The 20,852-nt window shown below is 36.9% G+C and overlaps 1 protein-coding gene across 10 annotated transcripts in view; it reads right to left on the bottom strand.

Moving 5' to 3' along the window:
* gria3b (glutamate receptor, ionotropic, AMPA 3b) overlaps nucleotides 1-20,852 on the bottom strand; it is a 194,349-nt gene that overhangs the window by 66,582 nt on the left and 106,915 nt on the right. For 3 of the 10 annotated variants that reach the window (XR_014536591.1, XM_083560258.1, XM_083560259.1), the window contains exons 13-15: nucleotides 10,535-10,782; nucleotides 5,901-6,015; nucleotides 4,176-4,423 (exon numbers count right to left, since the gene is read on the bottom strand). Coding sequence is in view for 5 of the 10 variants with exons in the window: in XM_083560258.1 (XP_083416384.1) it covers nucleotides 4,178-4,423; nucleotides 5,901-6,015; nucleotides 10,535-10,782 (609 nt within the window). In the remaining 5 variants the exon portion in view is untranslated. Of the gene's footprint in view, nucleotides 1-4,175; nucleotides 4,424-5,900; nucleotides 6,016-8,710; nucleotides 9,669-10,534; nucleotides 10,783-20,852 lie in introns of those variants that run through there. The other 7 variants (XR_014536592.1, XR_014536593.1, XM_083560260.1 and 4 more) reach the window with 4 other exon arrangements.

Genomic DNA, 20,852 nt, shown 5'->3' with positions numbered 1-20,852 from the left:
ATTCTATAGCACAGAAGGACTTTTTGATACAACATTGTGGTAACAGTTTGGGAAAAATTCATATATTAATCTGATGGACAGGAAACATCTGGCCATAAAGTTGATCTTTATTAATAAATCTATTATATTTATCTATACTTTGTCTAAATTTACTCTAATTCATAAGTGATGGCTTCTTGTACAGCATTAAATGCATTTGAATAGTAAACATTCCAAAGTGGTGAAACTCATCAGTAAAATCAAACAGCTAACAATGGTTTCATATCTGCAATATTGTAAATGCTATTTCCAGAACTGTTTTATTCATTTAGTGGCCATCCAGCCCAAACATGCTTACTGATTAGGGATTAGGGATCCTTACAATACAATGTCTTATATATATATATATATATATATATATATATATATATATATATATATATATATATATATATATATATATATATATATATATATAAATATATATATATATAAATATATATATATATATATATATATATATATATATATATATATATATATATATATATATATATATATATATATATATATATTTTTTTTTTTATTTTTATTTTTTTTTTTTCTACATTCTATAACCCTATTTAGGTCTAAAATAGACCTATTTTGGGGTAGATATCAAATCTACACAAAACTTGTTTTAAATTAAAATCCTAAAGCAAAATTTGAAGTTGAGATTGTGTGTGTGTGGTGTAGGTTGAATCCTGAATGAAGAGTACAGTAAGAGAGTAGTGGAGGTGTAGAGAGTTTCTAATGAAGCTGGAAGTTGAAGGGGTGATGATAAATGTCGTCAGAGCCAATGGGTTGTGAGATGAAGGAGAAGGAAATTCTGGAGTGAGTTAGATGAAGTGGTGGAGAGTGTACTGTATCTAGGGAAGAAATATTGGTGATTGGGGCAGACTCCAATGGCCATGTTGGTGAAGGGAACAGAGGTGATGAGGAAGTGATTGGTAGGTATGGTCTTAAGGAGAGGAATGTGGAAGGGCAGATGGTGGTGGATTTTGCTAAATTGATGGAAATGGCAGTGGCAAATACATATTTTAAGAAGAAGGAGGATCATAGGGTGTCGTATAAGAGTGGAGGAAGGTGCACACAGGTGGACTATGTTCTATGTAGGAGATACAACCTGAAAGAGATTGGAGACTGTAAGGTGTTGGCAGAGGACAATGTAGCTAGACAGCATCAGATGGTGGTCTGTAGGTTGGTTTTGGAGGTGAAGAAGAAAAGGAAAGTGAAGAAAAGAATAAGATGGTGGAAACTAAAGGAGGAAGACTGTAGTGTGAGATTTAGGAAAGAGAGAAGAGGTGACCATCTGTGAGCAACAGTATGGCTTAATGCCGAGAAAGAGAACCATGGATGCAATATTTGCTTTGAGAATGTTGTTGGAGAAGTATAAATAAGGTCAGAAGGAGTTGCATTGTGTGTTTGTGGATTTAGAGAAAGCGTACGACAGAGTGCCAAGAGAGGAGTTGTGGTATTGTATGAGGAAGTCTGGTGTGTCAGAGAAGTATGTGAGGGTGGTGCAGGACATGTATGAGGACAGTGTGACAGCAGTGAAGTGTGCAGTAGGAATGACAGACTGGTTCAAGGTGAAGGTTGGACTGCATCAAGGATCGGCTCTGAGCCCTTTCCTGTTTGCAGTAGTGATGGACAGGTTGACAGACGAGGTCAGACAGGAGTCTCCAAGGACTATGATGTTTGTGGATGTTATTGTGATTTGTGGTGAGAATAGGGAGCAGGTGGAGAAGAGCCTGAAGAGGTGTAAAGGTATGTACTGGAGAAAAGGGGAAATGAAAGTCAGTAGGAGTAAGACAGAGTACATGTGTGTGAATGAGAGGGAGGGGAAGTGGAGTGGTGCGGTTGCAGGGAGAAGTGGTGGTGTGATTTGTGATAGAAGGGTATCTAAAAGAATGAAAGGGAAAGTTTATAAGATTGTGGTGAGACCTGCTATGTTGTATAGTTTAAAGACAGTGGCATTGAATAAAAGACAGGAGGTGGAGCTGGAGGTAGCAGAGCTGAAGATGTTGTGGTTTTCGTTGGGAGTGACGAGGATGAACAGGATTAGAAACGAGTTAATTAGAGGGACAGCGCATGTAGGGCGTTTTTGGAGACAAAGTGAGAGAGGCCCAATTGAGATGGTTTGGATTTGTGCAGAGGAGGGAGATGGGGTATATTGGTAGGAGAATGCTGAGGATGGAGCCACCAAGAAGGAGGAAAAGAGGAAGGCCAAAAAGGAGGTTTATGGATGTGGTGAGGGAAGACATGCAGGTAGTTGGTTTGAAAGAGGCAGATGTAGAGGACAGAGTAGTATAGAGACGGACGATCCGCTGTGGTGAGCCATATTATATATATATATATATATATATATATATATATATATATATATATATATATATATATATATATATATATATATATATATATATATTCACCTTCATTGCTATAACCCCCTGAAATTAGTTCTGATGCAACCAGTTGCCATCAGGAATCAAATAATTAGTGGAGTGTGTATCTGACTAATTAATGGAATCCACCTGTGTCTCATGAGCTCAATATAAACACATCCTGGAATTAGCATCACGAAGATCAATGAGCAATCAAAACAAGTCCATGACAAATTCTGAAAAATGATCAATTAGAGTTTCCTAACAGATTGAGGAAAAAAGGGGCATTAGTCAGAGAGGCAGGGTAACTCTGAAGCTTCTGGAGAGACCCACAGCTCAGTAACGAGTAAATGTTCTCACCTATTCCACACACTAGACAATGTAAAAACTGGAATTTGTGTATGATTGCTTATAGGACAGCTGTTGGTGAAAAAGTCCATATGAAATCACATGTTGGAGAATCAGCAAACATGGCAGTTTCTCTGATATGGTGATATTAAAATAGAATTTTTATGGCCTTGTCACAAAGCACAGCATTTTGTTGTAACCCAATATTGCTCATCATATTGATTGAAAACACGGTCAAGGTAGCTTCACCTGGTAGCACTGAATACTTTTTATTAGGAGGGACTGGCAGACTGCTGAGAGTTGAGAGCAATTGGCAGGCAGCCAAATGCAGGACATACTGTTCTAGTTCACAAGACACTTTTAGTTCACTTTCTACCAGGACACAACTCCAGGAACCCCCAGAGCTACTCTGGAGTTTAAAACCAAAAGCATGAATGTATAGAAATGGCCCAGTCCAGATCACAATCTGAATGAGAATCTGTGGCAAGACTTAAAAACAGCTTGCTGTTTACCCATATTCTTCATCCAATCTGACAGATTTTAGACAATTTAGCCAAGAAGAAGGCAAGCACATCATGATGCATATGTGCGAAGCTGATGGAGACACGGCAAAGATGGTTCTACCAAGTATTGACCCAGGAGGTAAATTCTTATGTAACCGACAGATTTCTGATCATTGTGCTATAATAAAAAGGATACAAGGAATCTTCAAATGTGAAAAAATTCATGTTAAGCCATTTTTACTCCAGTTTGTAAGCTTCTAAATTCCCTTGAATACTTATGCACAGCAAATATATTATTACCGTTTTTCTCAGTTGCTTTGTAGCATTTGTCGAATCGCCTTCAAACCCAAAAGTGCATCCTCAAAACAATTTGTACAAACAGCACAGCACAGCACATTGGATTTCTTGCAAAAGCCTTTACTTTTCTCAAAATCCTAAGTTCATCTCCAAAATATTAATATTTGTGTCAATTAACATCTCATTGCCATCAAAAGGCCAAAGTCCTTTTGCGTTTATGATGTGCACAAGTGACTAAATGATGTCGAGGTTGAACAAGTAGTTTTGAGAATTTCATTTCTAATCTGAGAAACGCTCCAAAGCAACTGGGAAAAACTTTAATGTCGATGTTTCTTTCGAATTGCACTTTTCTAACATTATCCTGTGTGTCCAACATGTATGTTTGTAATGATTTGTAAAGTTCAGAAAACAAATGCAAAAAAAAAAAAAAAAAAAAAAAAAAAAAAAAAAAAAAAAGCAATAGTATACATTTAATAGTGTCTTTTGTATTACAGGGGTTTTTAAATAATGAAAGCAAACAGGCTGTCTTTGCATTTATAAACTGAAATTGAACTAATGGCATTTGCCATAAATGTGTAATGTAATGTCCAATGTTAAAACCAGAAAAGTTTTCTTTCTCACATACCTCTAGATCTTAACACTCTCTGTCCCATACACATTGTAGCCTTCTCGGTATGTAGCAAAGTTCTGAGTGTTGGTTGGTGGGGCAGGCTTAAAGTTTTGAGAGGTTTTTTCAAGTTTCAGCCTTTTAGCTTCGGCACGTGACTTGTAACAGAATTCTATTAAAGCCACCATCATGGCCAGCCCCAGACCACCAACCAGAATATAGAAGACTCCAGCTACATTACTCAGACTCAGAGCACTTGTCTTGTCCTATGAGAAGTGAGGAAGACAGTTAGTATAATTTGCACTGGTGACCATTTGATACAACATATTCAAACACACTGAACCTTATAGCTAAACAACCTAATCTTGAAATCATTTCTAGCTGGAACATTGACCAGGACTACTGGTATTTTTAAGAAGACATCCTGAAAGTATAAAAATAAAGTCTCCATTGGTGCTTCTCCCAAAGAGATTGTGCACATCAATAAATGGAGAACTGGCTGAGAATTGAAATTGACTTTTTGTGTAGCTTCCCTACAACAACCAGAAGGATTGAGAACCTCTAGGATGACTGTAGGGCCAGTAGCTATCCAAAAGGAAGCAATGAAGTCAATACAATGTAAAAAAGCATAGCTGAAAATTCAAAATTCTTGTTAAGTTCTAACCTAACCCTGTCACTGACTTATTTATGTGTTTGAGGAAGCTGGTCAGTTACATACAGGTCCGACCTCTGGCTTCAAACCCTCTCCTTAAAAAAACATTTCTACTAATTTCTCTTTAAAAGCTTTCCTGCTCTTTTATTTAAGTCAAATTCATATTTTGACATATTTTCTACAAAATACTGGTCTTAAGAATTGGCTTGAACCATTCTGCTGCTGCTTACCTCCCAAACTTGTTCATTAAAAATTTGTTCACAAGAGTTTTACCATTTGCAATTTAACCCTATGAGCTAAAAAAAAAATATATATATTTCCATTTATTTCCAGTTTTCAGTCACAATGAGGATCATGGCTTTAAATTGTTCATTAAGGGGGGTCATTCGGATAATTTAATCTCAGAGGGTTAACAGAGAGGTTTATTATATTCTTTAACTTCTTGTGATGCGGAAACAAAATGTTAATTGTGACATTGTTTCAAGCTAAATTTACTAAGGCCCTTCGGAGCTCTCCTCGAGGTCTGAGTAAGTTAGATTGAAACAGTTTGACACAATAAAAGAATCTGTTCTACTTCACAGCACAAGAAGATAAACAATTTAATAGACGCATTTCATGCAAATAAGTAAGAACGCGAATTGTGTAAATCAAAATTTTAATTAAAAGTTTGGTAAATAAAAAAACAGCAGCATAATGGTTGTCATTATGAATGTTAGAAGAAAGCAGAGAATAACACTTGGTAGACTAAAAAAATATATAAATATATGTTTTACTTGCACTTTTACTAATTCCCCACATATTACTACCTGATTTATCATTACAAGTGGTCCAAGTGATAAAAATGCAATAATAGAAAATGATCTATGTACTTTGGCAAAATATTCATGTAGGGAATTGTGCAAAAAAAACAAAAAGAAAACTAGAGGCCACTTGGATTATTTTAATAAATATGGCCAAAAGTCATTCAATATATCCTTACATATCAAATAAAAATGAGGAAAAAATGTTTTTTTTTTTTTTTTCTCTTTGCATATGAACAAATACGTCAAAATGCAATTTGGAATCAGTACAAAAGACCTGCAGCGACTGACCTTACTTCCAGAGTCCTTGGTCCCACATTCACCCTTATCGTACCACCATTTGTTTTTCAGCTTGGCTAAGATGCCTTGTTCACTGAGTTTCAATACTGCAAGGTTTACAGGAGTTCTTCACGTGGGAAATAACATAAATAACATTATATTATGTTATTTTATGTTATTCAAGTCTTATCTACTTTCATACTTTACAAAGCGATAAAGCAGGGCTCCTGGCCATTTTTCCACAACACACACTGGCAGGCATTTCTGACTGTTACCTTCTATCCAGCAGAAGCTACGCTAAGGTGCCAGGACCTACCCATATCGCTTTGAGTAATCGGCATACACTGTTAAGAGAAGAACACGCAGGTTTGCGGAAGATATGACCTGCTGATCTAAAGGAGCAGAGGAGAATGCATTTGTTCATTTATGATACAGACAGTCTGAGAAGTCTGATCGGTTAGGAACCCTTTACTGACTGACAGACAATTAAAAATTACCAGTAATATTTTGTTCAAGCTGAGGAGAGTCAAAATAAATGATAAAAACTTGTAATGTTATCAAAATAGGCCATAAAACAGTTAACATGTAGCTATGAAAAAAATAGATCCTGTTGTTTATTATGCAATAATAGTTTGGTTTAAATATGTATTACTGCTGACCCGTAAGGACGTAATTACTGCTTAGACTGACATTACGTCTCAAGTTAGGATTTCAGTTGGCTAAATCCAAATTCAGTCCTGAATGCTCTAGGTATCGAGAGTGGCTTAAACATTCGTTGCCTTTGCAGTGGCAGCTCACAGATAAGCGAGCTCCCAGCCCACGCATTTCTTTTTGGCTTGAGGAGAGACATTGATTAACAGAGTAATTATCCTCTAAGTGTTTGGTGTGACTGGAGTGAGAAAACCAATCAGAAGAAAGTGATGGCAAGTGTGTGCCAGGGGCACGGAGGAGAAGGGGCTGTCGGATTCATGATGCTGCTTTGTTACAGGTGACTTAACAAGCCTTTTCTCTATTTTTTTGTACTTGTAGTTTTTTTTTTTTCGAATTCTCTTTTTTTATTTTTTGCCTTTTCACAGCTGGCTTTTGGGGCCTGGTCCAGGAGACCCACTGTCGTCTCCCAACACAAGCTCATTAGAGCTGGCTCACCGACTGTGTGTTGGCCGATGTGGGCTTCAAAATCGCTGCAGACTGGAAAAAAGAGCAACAAAAGCTGGAACAGAGGAGGTGATTAGGAAAAGTGCATGCAAACTGTCACTTTCTTCCACAGCCTGGGGCTTCTCTGTTTGTAAAAAAAATAAATGAAATGTGTTCCTGTGTGCAACAGAACCCAGGTTCTTTTGCTAGAAACAAAAAAGAAATAAATTCCATGGACTGAGAGATTTCTTGGGAGTGCAGGGTCCATTTTCAGGAGAGCTAAATGTTTGAAAAGCCCAAGCAATGACATGCACAGCTCTGAACTATTAATGTACATGCATTGGAGAAAAACATAAATAAAATAGTTTGTCTCAGTTGCTTTAAAGCATTTCTCGAATCAGCCTAATATTTAAACAGCAAAACAGTACTTTTCTCAAAATCCTTAGTTTATCTCTTAAATGTGAGTATTTATGTCAATAATCATATCAAGGCCAAAGTCCTTTTGTCACTGTTTACACACAAGATAGTCAAAATGTTTAGTCATGTTGATGGTGCACAGGTTCAGTGTTTCTTGATCAACATGATATCACCATCTGATAATGTAGGAAACAGTAGACAATTGTACACAATCAATTAAAAGAATGTACCAAAGCATTTGCAATTTGAACATAGCAACAAGAATTGCTTTTATGATGTGCACAAGTGACTAATTGATGTAGAGGTTTTGCGAATTTCATTTCTGATCTAAGAAAAGCTCCAAGGGAAATGAGAAAAGCTGTAATAACTGAATGAATGTTTCTCTGACTGACTCTTTAACACTCTGACCGACTGTATAACTCTCTGACTGTTTAACTTTCTGACTGACTGACCCACTGACTGACTGCCTAAAGACTGACTAACTGACTGTTTTAATAAATGAATGAGTGACTGACCAACTGTCTGATTTACTGTCTCATTTACTGACAGTCTGATTAAATGACTGACTGACTGTTTTACTGCCTGACTGACTGTATTGTTGCTTGACTGACTGTTTCGCTTCCTGACTGACTGTTTCGCTGCCTCACTGACTGTATCGTTGCCTGACTGACTTTTTCATTGACTGACTGACTGACTGTTTCATTGACTGACTGACTGTTTTACTGACTGACTGACTGTTTTGCTGCCTGACTGACTGTTTTGCTGCCTGACTGACTGTTTTGCTGCCTGACTGACTGTTTCACTGACTGACTGTCTTTCACTGATTGACTGACTGACTGTCTGACTATTTCATTGTCGGATCATCTGACTAACTGAATGACTGTCTGCCTAACTGATGCCTCACAGACAGACTGGCTAAATCCCTGAATGACTAACAAGAGAAAACTTTTGCTGACATGTTGACATTTCTTCTCATTGCAGACTGCAATGTTGGTTACACAAAAATAAAACTGTCAGGTTTGGGGGGAAAGAATTGAATTATTTAATCAGATTAACATGATTCTTGAAACATTATTCCTCAACTAAAACAGTTGTTGTGTCCTTTGCTTGGGCTAATCGTTACAAAAAAAGAAGGCCAATATGCAAGTAATCTTGATAAAAGGAGGTCTTTACCTGTGTGAATGAAAATAAAGCCATATTAACTTAAATAGGTAAATATTCATTATGAGGTAACATAACCTTTTCCATTGTTCTTGTGAAAAGGGAGAAAATAATTTTTTAAATCTCATTTAATCTGTTTAAGTTTTTTTTCGTCTGCGTTATAGGGTTGTAAATGTCAGCACACATTTATACTAATAGAGAGGGTGGAGCAGCAGTTATGCCTGATGGTTACTGATGTGGAAGGAGGGTCATTTTAATCCACTCAGGGTATGAGACTAATTTTTAAACATAATTTCTTGCACATTCCTATACTGCCTAACGTATCTCAGGCCTAGTGCGAGAAAAGAACTTGAGATACTGCTACAATGAACCTTTATGTTCACTTCATGCTCACATAATAAAGCTTTATAAATTTGTTGAGTAGGCTTATCAGCGTATTGTCTAATGCAAATATGATCAGTTTTCATCAAGGGGCTGTTTTGAATGCTGCCCAGCAGAGGGAAAAAGAAGGCCAACAAGCTCCCTCTCCCTTTACCAACTGCTGGGCAGGTTTATTCACCTGCGTGGTTCCTCAAACACACATATATAAATGGACACACTTAACACTTATAGCGTTGGATGATAAAACAAATGAGCCTTATCTTATAGTGTTAAATATAGAGTGGTAACAAACTATTTTCCGAACTAGTGCACGGTTCAGTCCCTGCTTACAAAAAAGCTCTCCTCAGTAGCACAAAATCGTACTGGTCCTTTTCTTCCTCCATTAGCCAAACCAGGGTTCTAAGTTGAATCTTGTTTTGAACAATCAGAATCAGGGCTGTGTTTCAGGAAAAGGAAAGAAAACAAATGAATCACGTGGCTTGCGCCACGTCTAAGGGGCATCCGTTCAGGAATAACAGCCTTGCCGATTACTCTGCACTATGGTACCCGATTTTGGTGACATTGAGGCTGACCTTGGAGTCACCTCCCCCGCTGCCGCACTCTCCCTTGTCGTACCACCATTTGTTTTTCAATTTGTCCAAGAGGCCTTGCTCATTCAGTTTTAAAACTGCCAGGTTAACAGCGTTTCTTGAAACAATAAAACATAACTTGTAAGTAAATGCACAGGTTTTTTTAAGAAATCTAAGGCAATAGCATAGTAGTAGTAACGGTAGGATAGTAGTGGCATTGAATATGCTGATCGACTACTACTTAGACTTCAGTGCCATTATATAGTATCAAAGTGTTTAGAATGGGCATTGCAAGAGCACGATAGGGCAATTTGGTTAAGAATTTTCACGGAGGTGAAGGTAAGAGACGCTTAGAGCAAAGAAAGTGTTAAATATCAAAAGGTGGCATGGAGGGTTACACTGTTCAGAACTGAAGTGTGCGGGATGGGGACACTCGTCATTGAGAAGAAAAGTAACAACAACAAACACCATGCAATTAACATTCGTCACAAGTGACAGCGCAGCTTTTACAAGCTAAATTGAAAAACCATTGGACTGTTAAATTAAAACTGACAACACAACAGTCAGGAAGGACAGCACACAAGATAGGGAAAGAAAAGAGAGAGAGCGAGAGAGAGGAAGAGATCAAAGCATGAAGAAAAGGAAAGCGAGAGACATAAGAGAGACATAAAAGGTGAAATGGTGGTTAAACTTAGCCCCAAACAATCTAAATTGGATTTCTGATTCTATTAAGAAAGAACACAAGCACACAAAAGGAGAAAAAACACAGATAATCATCATTATCTTCTTCAGTCAAAGAACATTAAAGGAAAAAACATTATACCAATACCTCATCAGTGTTCATTGAGAAAAAAAAAATGGGAAAAGGGAGCAAAGAAATAAAAAGGGGAAGGGAAGGAGGGGCAGAGAAATGACAACACAAGACATCAGGGTAGGTGGAATACTATAACAACATGGAGAATATTGTTATATTATTCCACCCACCTTAATGCTGAGCCCTTGGGGGTCGCCACACCATAGCCTTTTGAGTCGAGATTTCCTCCGACTTTCATGGTGTCGCATGGCTTCCTCTGCTCGATGTATTCATTCATGGTGGACTCCAGCAAAAAGGCAAACTTGCCCTTCGACTTTCGCACCCGGGCCACCCCATCTGGCGTGGTCTTGGCAAAAACAGATGGCTCAGCAGATTTCATGTATGACCACATTTTTTCATACACTGCTATTTTGGAGCGCTGCAAAAGACGTATGAAAAGATAAAGGGAGAGGGAGAGAATTAGAGACAGAGAACATACTTTAAATCATGAACACAGATATTGCAATTCAGTTCAAATCTACAATTAAAGTGCTGCCATTTTCAGGATTCCACACATGAGAAAGTTACGAAACTTTCAATTGATTTCAATTGATAATTTGTACATTAAATGCGCAGTGCTTTTGAATTTGTCTAATCAAATCTTTGGTTTAATTAATCAGAAGGTATTTGATTTGTACAACATCAGCTTGGACTATACTGTAGGCTGTAATGGAACATTACACAGGTTCAGAGGTTGATATTAATGTGCTTGTTCCAATATATTCTTATTTCTATAGTAATCTAATCGAACCTTATCTAAACTGAAGCCTAATTATAAAAAGATACAAAAACGGTGATTTTTAAAAAGGAAAATGTACAGTGATGATCAGAGACAACATTTTTGATAGGAATCTTTTTTTTTTTTTAGCACCATTAGTGCTAAATCTGCCATTTTATATAGGAATGTTTTTGGGTTTTACGTTTTTATTGTACCAGTGGCTGCATGCCCACCAATTCCACCTTCCCCAATTAGGTACACGATGGTGAAAAATGGAAAGAGAGATGGAAATGTATACTATGCTGCATATAAGTATAAGTCAAAAAAATAAAAAATACAAATAAATACATAAAAATAAAAGCAAAAATTATTTTTGCTTTTTGCTTAATGCTCTACTACTGTTCTATTCATGACCTTTGAATTAAAGCTGGTTGTACACACCACTGACTTCATTTATTCATTCATTCTTGTAAATATACAGAGAATAGTAACAATGTCTCTATACTGAGTGTTTTGTGGCTTTTATATGATAATTCTATTAAAGCCATTGCAAAATCGGCATAGTCAAATCACCAGTATTAAACTCCAATTGAGTTCAATTTACTCCAATGAACTGACTCCTACCAACCTGCAGCTCACATAAGAAATTATTTTATACCATATGCCATCTATCCTCTTTAAATAAGATGCTCGGAGTTGCTCTCCAACAGAAAAATCTCTGTACTGCTGAGAAACCCAGCACCACTAGCAGCAGCGAATACAGCACTAAGTCTGTGGTCAGATGAAGATCATGCTGCTGTCTGAGCACGGGAAGCTCAATGGATAATGAGCATGCTCTGAATTATTCAGTGGGAGTGGACTTCGTTATTCATTTAATTTTTGTGGCATTTCGAGCACATCTGACATATATTTTGGGCCATGCTGCCAGGTCTTGGCCTCAGGCACGCTGCAGTTCAGTGTCATTTTGCATTTTGAGGCATAGTGGATAAAATGCATTCTGTGTTTGCAGTAATAGGGAGCTTGCCAAAATGGCCGGGCTTTGGACAAGCTGTCGAGGTTGCAGTATCAATTAGAAGCAAATCCGGCAAGGTCAGGACATAATGACACATAGGGTTGAGTGGAAGAAGCCAGAGCTTGGGGATTAATGCTCTAGAAGAGAGACAATTCTTGTTTTCCTGTATCATTAGGACATTTATAACACGGTAGTTTGACAACAACATACAATGTAAAAGCCCACGAAGATTAACAGTACTGTCTTTCACACTGAGGTAAAGTGAAATAGGGTTGATAAAAACTTTATTAGTCTGTCAGACAAGTGACAAATTAAAAGAAATTCCCAATGTCTCTATTAATCTGTGGGGACATTTTCAGGGCATGGTATTGGTCTACTTGTGCCCTTTGAAAAACAATTCTCACTGATTATGATTTAATCAGTATCACTGTGATATACTGTAAATCATATGCTATGACTTTTACAGTATTAGAGTTTTGCACTGATGTGCACTGACTATCATCCAAACTATTCATCATTTTGGTAGAACGCTATTCATCCCTTAAGAATAGTTTCAGAATCTTGTGAATTCTGCTGGCCCAAGGTGGAGTTTAGGATGATACTTGTGTAGCAGTATAAATTTACTGTCCTCTGAAGAAAAATCTCAACATACAGACATTATTGTCAAAACAAGTGACGACAAATGTGAACGTCAAAACCGTGTCCAAAGTGTCAATTTGTTTGTGTGAGCACCATTGTTATCCAGCACTGTATAATCCTTCTGGGCATGGGATTCACCAGAGCTGCACAGGTTGTTGCTGGGATCCTCTTCCACTCTTCCATAATGACATCACTGAGCTGTTGGATGTTTGACACATGGCGCTCCTCCATCTGCCACTTGAGGATACCCCACTGGTGCTGAATAAGGCAGTTGTCATCCTGGCGGTATGTTTGGGGTTGTTACTATGTTGGAAAACTGCCGTTCGGCCCAGATGCGTTCGCCACACATGCTGGACACCATCTGAGCCAAACAGTTTTATCTTTATCCACAGGACATGGTTCCAGTAATTCATGCTCTTGGACAGGGTGTCTTTAGCAAACTGTTTGTGGGTTTTCTTGTGAGCCAGCTTCAGAAGGGGCTTCCCTCTGGGACGATGGGCATGCAAACAGACTTATTGGTCTGAGCACTGATGAGCGGACCTTCCGCTTCTGCAACCTCTAAAACAATGCTGCAGCACTCATGCGACTGTTTTTGAAGCCGACTTCTGCATCTGACTCACAGCACAAGGCCTTAACCTTTTTTGTTCCGAGTGGAACCCGCCTTGGAAAACCTCTGTATGACAATGGTCACTGTACTGTAACTCGGTTTCATTGTGTTACTGATCTTCTTATAGCCGAGGCGTCTTTGTGAAGAGCAACAATTCTAATTCTTAATTCCTCAGTGTTCTTTGCCATGAGGTGCATGTGTTGAACATCCAGCGGTCGGAATGAGAGAATTGTACCTCAAAGCACCAAATTTTAACTGCTTTAATAAAAGATAGAAACATTTGTATGGTCCTGTCAAGCAGACAAAAATATGATGATGATGAATAGGACATGTGCTCTCTGTTTAAAATCTGTCGTCTTGTATTCACCTTTTGATCTCAATCCCAAATTTCCTAAATATCTCCTAAATAATTCAAAAACAGAAGGACTGGCTCTGCTACATGCAACTGTAAATACAACAACATGCTCTGCTTGGGGCTTATCAGCCTGACTAAAGGTGAAACCTTCACATCACTGTGTCTGAGGTATGATGCAGCAGATATGTGTTTGCAGGACAATTTCCTGTTGACACCTGTCTTGTGCTCAAGAAAAGTGTTGCAGGAGTTGGTGTCCAAATGAGGCTGAAAGAATGGATTTTGGCATTGATTGCTACAGATGAAATGGGAGCTGTCTCACTGCTTTATGAAGTCAATTCATCAATACTGGGCTAGGAATGAAATGCCTTGATGACCTCAAATTGGCTAGTACAGGCTTGATTGTCAAGAAGGAAGAAAGTAAGTAAGAGAGGGAGAGAAAGTGAGAGAGTGAGTTAATGGGAAATCTCTGCACGATCATACTTCCATCATGTCTCAGGTCTCCATTTAAAGTAAGTCATTCCCCCACCACAACACAGCGGCCATTTAAAATCCAATTAAGGTACATAAATCAAAATGTTTGTCACTGCTAATTAAATGAACATCTCGCTGCCTGATTATGTCACCCCACAGTTACATGCATCAGCCCACTTCACTCTGTTTTTTTTTTTTTTTTTTGCCTTCGAATTGTAATGAGGAGGCATAATGCAGCTTTAAGTGTTCTTTCGCGGCAACAACCTTGTCAGTGCTGCCAATTTATTTGGCTGAGAAAGAAGGCAGATGCTTTTTTCAGTCTCCATTTCCACCCTGAGCTGCGACATGTCACTTCCACTGCTATGGATGTCCTTATAACAAGGTTCAGGAGAGGAGAGGAGAGGAGAGGAGAGGAAAAGAGAGGAAAGATACAGGCCAAGGGAGATGAGAAAGGGTGCTACTGACTACATCAGATCCTGGCTGAACGTGTCACTGGTCGGGGCAACAAATGTGGTGTCTAAAAACTCTATAAACACTGACATCACTACAATATCCACAGAATCTTTACCATGTTACATTAAAAACACACGTAGAAAAAGTGACTCTCACCCATGCAATTTTGTAGGAATTCTAATTAACCGTCGTTTCAAAGGGATGGGTTTAAAGATCGCAGTCTTACTTACTTGGTCATTTTAGAACCAAGCTTACTCACAAGAATTTCTATACATTGTACAAGGGAAGACATTCACTTTCTTTTTTCACAATCTTTACCACTGCTAGTTATTTTCTAACTTAAACTTTACTTAAAACTGAAACTTTTGACATCTATGTCACACATATACCATAGACTCAAACTCAACAACTTTTAGACAGAACAGTGACTAGCATTACAAACTCATAAAAAGCTAATTCCATTCCAGTTACCTGCTGTCCAGTCACACTCTAGTAAGCTAAAGTCTATCTCCTGACTCATGAGCAGAATATACGTATATATATATATATATATATATATATATATATATATATATATATATATATATATATATATATATATACACACAGTATCAACATGCCATCAAAAACTACCTCTCCTAGTTAAAAAATATGACCTCCCAGAACAACTAAGAAGAAATAGCAAGAAACAGTACTATTATAATTCTACATTAAAGTGCTACTAAAAGGCCTCATGGTGTGTCAGAACAGCCAAAGAATTTTTTTCTATCAATCAAGGGAATTACATTTGAGAAAGTTTCTACTTTGGCTGTTGGTTTATCTGAGGAAGTGCACTATATAGGCAAAACTATTGGGACACCCGACTTTTCCAGGATTCTTCCCCGATCTGTTACCACACAGTTGGAGGCACACAATTTTATAGGGTGTCCATTTTCCTTACACTTCAACTAGTAGACCAAAACCTGCTCCAGCATGGCAGTGCCCCTTTGCACAAAGCCAACTCCATGATGATATGGTTAAAATGGGTTGGAGGGGAAGATCTTGAGTGGCCTGATAAGATTAGCAACAGTGCATTTGCAGCATATTAAATAAAAAAACTGAGTCTTTAATAGACCAAAATGACAGATTTTCTGTGGCTCAGGTGCTGTTAATTTTTTTTCTTCTGGAAAACTCGAACTGCATCCTTTTTTATTCTCCAAAACAAGTTTTTACACTGTAAAAATATCCATACATTTTAATATGTACATGTTAAATGTACATATAAAGAGTAAAAAAATTTATACATTTATTTTAATGCATTTTTCAAAGATTTAAAAAAATATGGCAGGTTAGACTAGCATAAAGAAAAAGATCCTTTTGAAAGAATAAATTCTTTACTAAATCAGAAACTTTACACAGTTGCACCCATTTTACCTGCATTGAAAACACATGGCCAAAATTGTATTTTCCTAACTTTGAAACTTTATAGCCTGGTTTTGTAGATGTAGGTCACCTGACCCGGTTACAAACTATACACAGCTTACAGAATCACTGAACCAATATTGTTGCCGTAAATAAGACATATGGCACAAAGTTATGCTCAATAAACACAGAAACTCAGAAAACACATTTGGTGTCAACCTGGTTATTTATACCTTTTGTTTTCCACCTATCAGTCTGACTGTCATTCTGTCTCTATACAGAATGTATATCTTTTGCCCTTTCTTCCTTGTTTATGGTTGGAATTGAATTTATATTTAGTCTGAAATCAGTATCTTTGACAATGACATATGTTTTTTTTACTCTTATAGACCGAGGATTTCAATTTAACACTGAACTCTGACACTATTTATTTCTAGTACACAGGATTACAGCAATATCGATGAGAAATGTTCTAATCCAATGAATCTACAAATGATTATAAAATCTAAATATTATAAGTCAGAAAACATGATTGCCAACATTTTTGACATCCTTAATGTAAAAAAAAGTGATAGCTAAGTGGTTAAGATGCTTGACTTCTGATAGGAAGTTCATGAGTTGAAATCCTAGCACCACCAACCTGCTACTGCTGGGCCCTTGAGTAAGGCCCTTAACCCACAACTGCTCACTTGCATAAATTTGATTATTGTAAGTTGCTCTTCTTAATGCCATGTGCCAAATGACAATTGTAATGTATAATAAATAAAGACACATTTTTGGTTATACTGCATACCACCTCCAAAAATACAATTATATGTAATAATGTAATTGTATATTTACTTGTGCTATCTTTACAAAAACTGAAGCCATAAAAAGTGCCAGATGTTTTAGATAACTATAATGTTATCAAGACATAAATTGTTTTTTTTAGTTGCTAATAAAAGGAAAACAGCACATATATTCAAACTGTTAAAAGGATAAGAACTTGCAGCTAAAAAATATATAATGTGCCAGAAACCTACTCAATTAAAGGAAAAGCATCCAGAAGTATCTGGCCAAAATGATATTCAAAATGATATATGTTGCTGGTAGTGGGCATGACTGATGCTACATAGAGTAGTCTGCTAATAAATGGATCAGAAGTAATATAATGCATTATTTTAATTACACTTAGCTATACTTTTAAGAATTAGTGAAACAAAATACATAACTACACACACATACTGTGTGTGTGTGTGTGTGTGTGTGTGTGTGTGTGTGTGTGTGTATCAGGCTGATTAATTCTATTAATTCTCTTTAATTCTATTACATTCTCTTTTACCTTGTAGCTGTGGCTATATTTCGGACTTCAACTGAGCTCGGTGATGCTGCAAAGTCTGTGTAAAGCAAATTCCTTAATGCTAACACCCACATAATCTGTATTGATTTTGAGTTAAGCACCATTTCTAAACGTGCAGTCCACATGGCCTCTGAAAAACCATGAGAAGTTCTTCCCTGCATTGCAGCTTTCTTTACCTTACTCTGTCCCTCTTTCTCTCCTTTGCTCTCTCCAACTTTTCTCCTCCAAACACTATGCATTTTACTGCCATCTTCTAGTACATGGCATTGTCCTTGTTCCCTGTTTAACCTTTTTTTTTTATAATATATTTATAGCACTTACTGGAAAATGTAGGCATCAATCAAAGAAGGGTCCTGAAAACTTCACAGTTCTAGGTCATGGTGGAAATATGGCAAGCACCAACACAATAAGAAATTAAGCAGAAAAGAATTTCATGATAATGATGCTTAAGCAGTATGAAAAGTATATATGGGAAAGTTAACCAGCATCTACATACCCATTACAGCATCATCAATTTAAACATACTTTTCTTGAATTTACAATGATCTATTTATTGTAATGGTGATTCCAATTTCAGTTTTATTTCTCACCTGTTTTAGCTTTTACAATTATAATGCAGTTCAATTTGTATTTCTTCTTAACAATGAGAAACTCAATGAAATTGAGTTAAACTATCTCCATACAAGAAGGACTGAAATAGGCTTGTTGTGGGAGCGTGCCTAATACCTGGAATAGCAAACAATTTTAGTCTTGGTTCTTCAGTGTTTATGTTTCAGCTGGAATTAGACTAGATTTTTCTCTGTGGAGGCAGGATTCCCGCTGAAGGTTATTGCAGCTTGTTGTTGGCGTCCTTCTTTCTACCCTCACACATTTTCCTCCCACAAAGCATTCTGGTTGTAGAGGGAGTTTGACTTATACATTTAAAAAGACCTGTTATATGAGAGCACTGGAATTTTTGTGCCATCATTTATTTTCATGCCTTGAAGTCCATAACTATTGTACCATTTTTCGTTCCAGTCTAACTTGTAGATTTTGATAAATGCATTACATATATTTAGAGGTGTATATATGGGGTTGATTTAAAGTTTAAACCCAGATACATTGTATGACAGCAGCGAATGCTTATTTCTGTGTAACATAACACACATTTAGCACAGTTGAATATATACTATAAGTTTAAAGGCTTGTGGACTCCTGATAAATCACAGTAATATGTGGTTTTTGTGTAAAAATTGTGTTAAATACCTTTGTAAAATATAACTTGAACTAAGAGGCCCAAACAATAACAGCATGACAGAAGACATGAGGTCCCAAGTATAAGTGGACCGAGCCTTAACACCTTAGGTGTTAACTGAAACAAAGACTACACCGCAAGCCTCCTCACCCAACAACGGTGTCTGATCTCACTAAAGCTCTTGTTTATAATAGACAAAAGTAAACAAAAATATGTTCCAAAATCTAGTGGAAAGCCTCTTCTACAAAAACTGGATTTTATAACAGCATATATTTCCAATTCCATCTTTGGTTCCTATTTGCTGGTTTGCTCACAGCTGTTAATAACCTCCACTCTTCTGTGAAGATGATCCTCTAGATTTTGGAGTGTGCTTGTGAAGATTTGTGCTCATTCAGCCAAAAGGGTGTGAGTAAATTCAGGTAGTGATGTAGGGTGAGGAGCCCTGGGGTGCATCAGTGTTCCAATTCATCCCAAAGGTGTTCAATAGGGTTAAGCCAAGGTTTTATAACAGGCCATCCAAGATCTTCCACTCCAAACCATGTCAACGACATCTATTTGTTAGGCACTGTCATGCTGGGACAGGTTTGAGTCTCCTAATTCAAGTGAAGGAAAAATGTAATGCTGCCTCATCCAAAAGCATCCTATACAATCATTTGCCTCCAACTTTGTGGTAACAGTTTGGGGAAGAAGCACATATGGCTGGAGTGTCAGGTATACCAATACTTTTGTTCATTACCAGTACATACCTTAGTGTGTTTAATCACAATTTATCACAAGACTTCCCCTTGTTGGCATAAAATTACATGACTGTTAGAACAAAGTTGTTAAATGATGAAACGGTAACTTTATAATGCCATGGTTTGTCCAATGATCTGCTTGATTTGACTATATAAATGTTATGTTATTTTTATTCCACACTCATTTGAATAATCTTCTATTTAAAATTCCAGCAGTGGCCAGTTAGCACTGATGTAGCTATGATTTGTGAGCACTGTGAGACAGTTGCAGTGTGTCTGTAGCAAGTGTTCACTCAGTAGGAAGGCACTCATGTGGTGTTCTGCAGGATGCACCATGGGAGTCTCCTGTTTCAGCTGGTGCACATTACTGAAGAGACAGATGTAGGCACTTTATGGAGCAATTGATCAAAGATCAAGTTTTTTTTTTTTCATCCTTGCAGCATATCATCCTCTTATTTGTTTTGTGGTTCTTTCAGTGCACAAATTTTCCTTGGAAGGAGTAAATGAGATCAATTTATGCAGACTGCTGCAATTTCAATGATAAGCAGGACATACATCAGGCATTTCTGTGATTCATGAGATTCATGAACAAAAAATTGCTACTTTACAGCATTAAATTGCTATCCAGATGAATACTCAGGATAAACTGGATTTACACTTAAATCGACATGCTGTATACATGATCATACTTTTAAAGATGTTAAAGAATTTCTACCCATGGTATTCAATTTCTAATTATTTTTGTATTGGGTGTAATTTTCATTAGGTGTTTTTTCATTATCTCATGGATCGAAGTATGCATACCAGTAGAAAAACTCACATGCCATAGATATTTGGTGTAGTTTTAAGCAACGAAGAGAGATTTGTAGTTATATATATATATATATATATATATATATATATATATATATATATATATATTTATTTTTTTTTTTTCTTTTGCACAATTGCACTCTTTTAATACCACTTCTAAGTACTTATTTAAATTACAATTAATTGGCAAAGTATACTAATAATAATAATATAAGTACAAGTAGCATGAAATAATAATTTGGTACCACAAAAATAATTATGAAGATAAAAGTTTCATCAATGGCCAGTGGTGTAAAATATTTCTACATACTATACATGCTTGCCTACAGGACATTTCTTTCTACAAGCTGATATTCTATAGTGAGCTTTAAACAGGAATGATTTAACAGCAGAACTTCTAATTTCATTTGAACTACTTTATATATGAAATTAAATTTACTTAGTTAATTGTAATATTTTTTTCCTAAAGGATTAAAAGTGCATCCCACACCTCTGGATAAAAGATCAAGACAGGAACTAAATAATGCATATCCCAGCAAGGCAGCACAGGTAGAAATATCAGCATGCATATCATATTGCTGTGCCTTCTCCAGAATCTTGGCACTCACCCTAAACCTCCACATCAATGAGTTTTGTGCAAAAATTCATAAGAAATGATTAGGGGGAAAAA

The sequence above is a fragment of the Silurus aristotelis genome, assembly GCF_946808225.1.
Source record: "Silurus aristotelis genome assembly, chromosome: 14".
NCBI lineage: Eukaryota > Metazoa > Chordata > Actinopteri > Siluriformes > Siluridae > Silurus > Silurus aristotelis.
The sequence above is the reverse complement of the archived record's forward strand: the minus strand, read 5'-3'. Positions and strand labels throughout refer to the sequence as shown.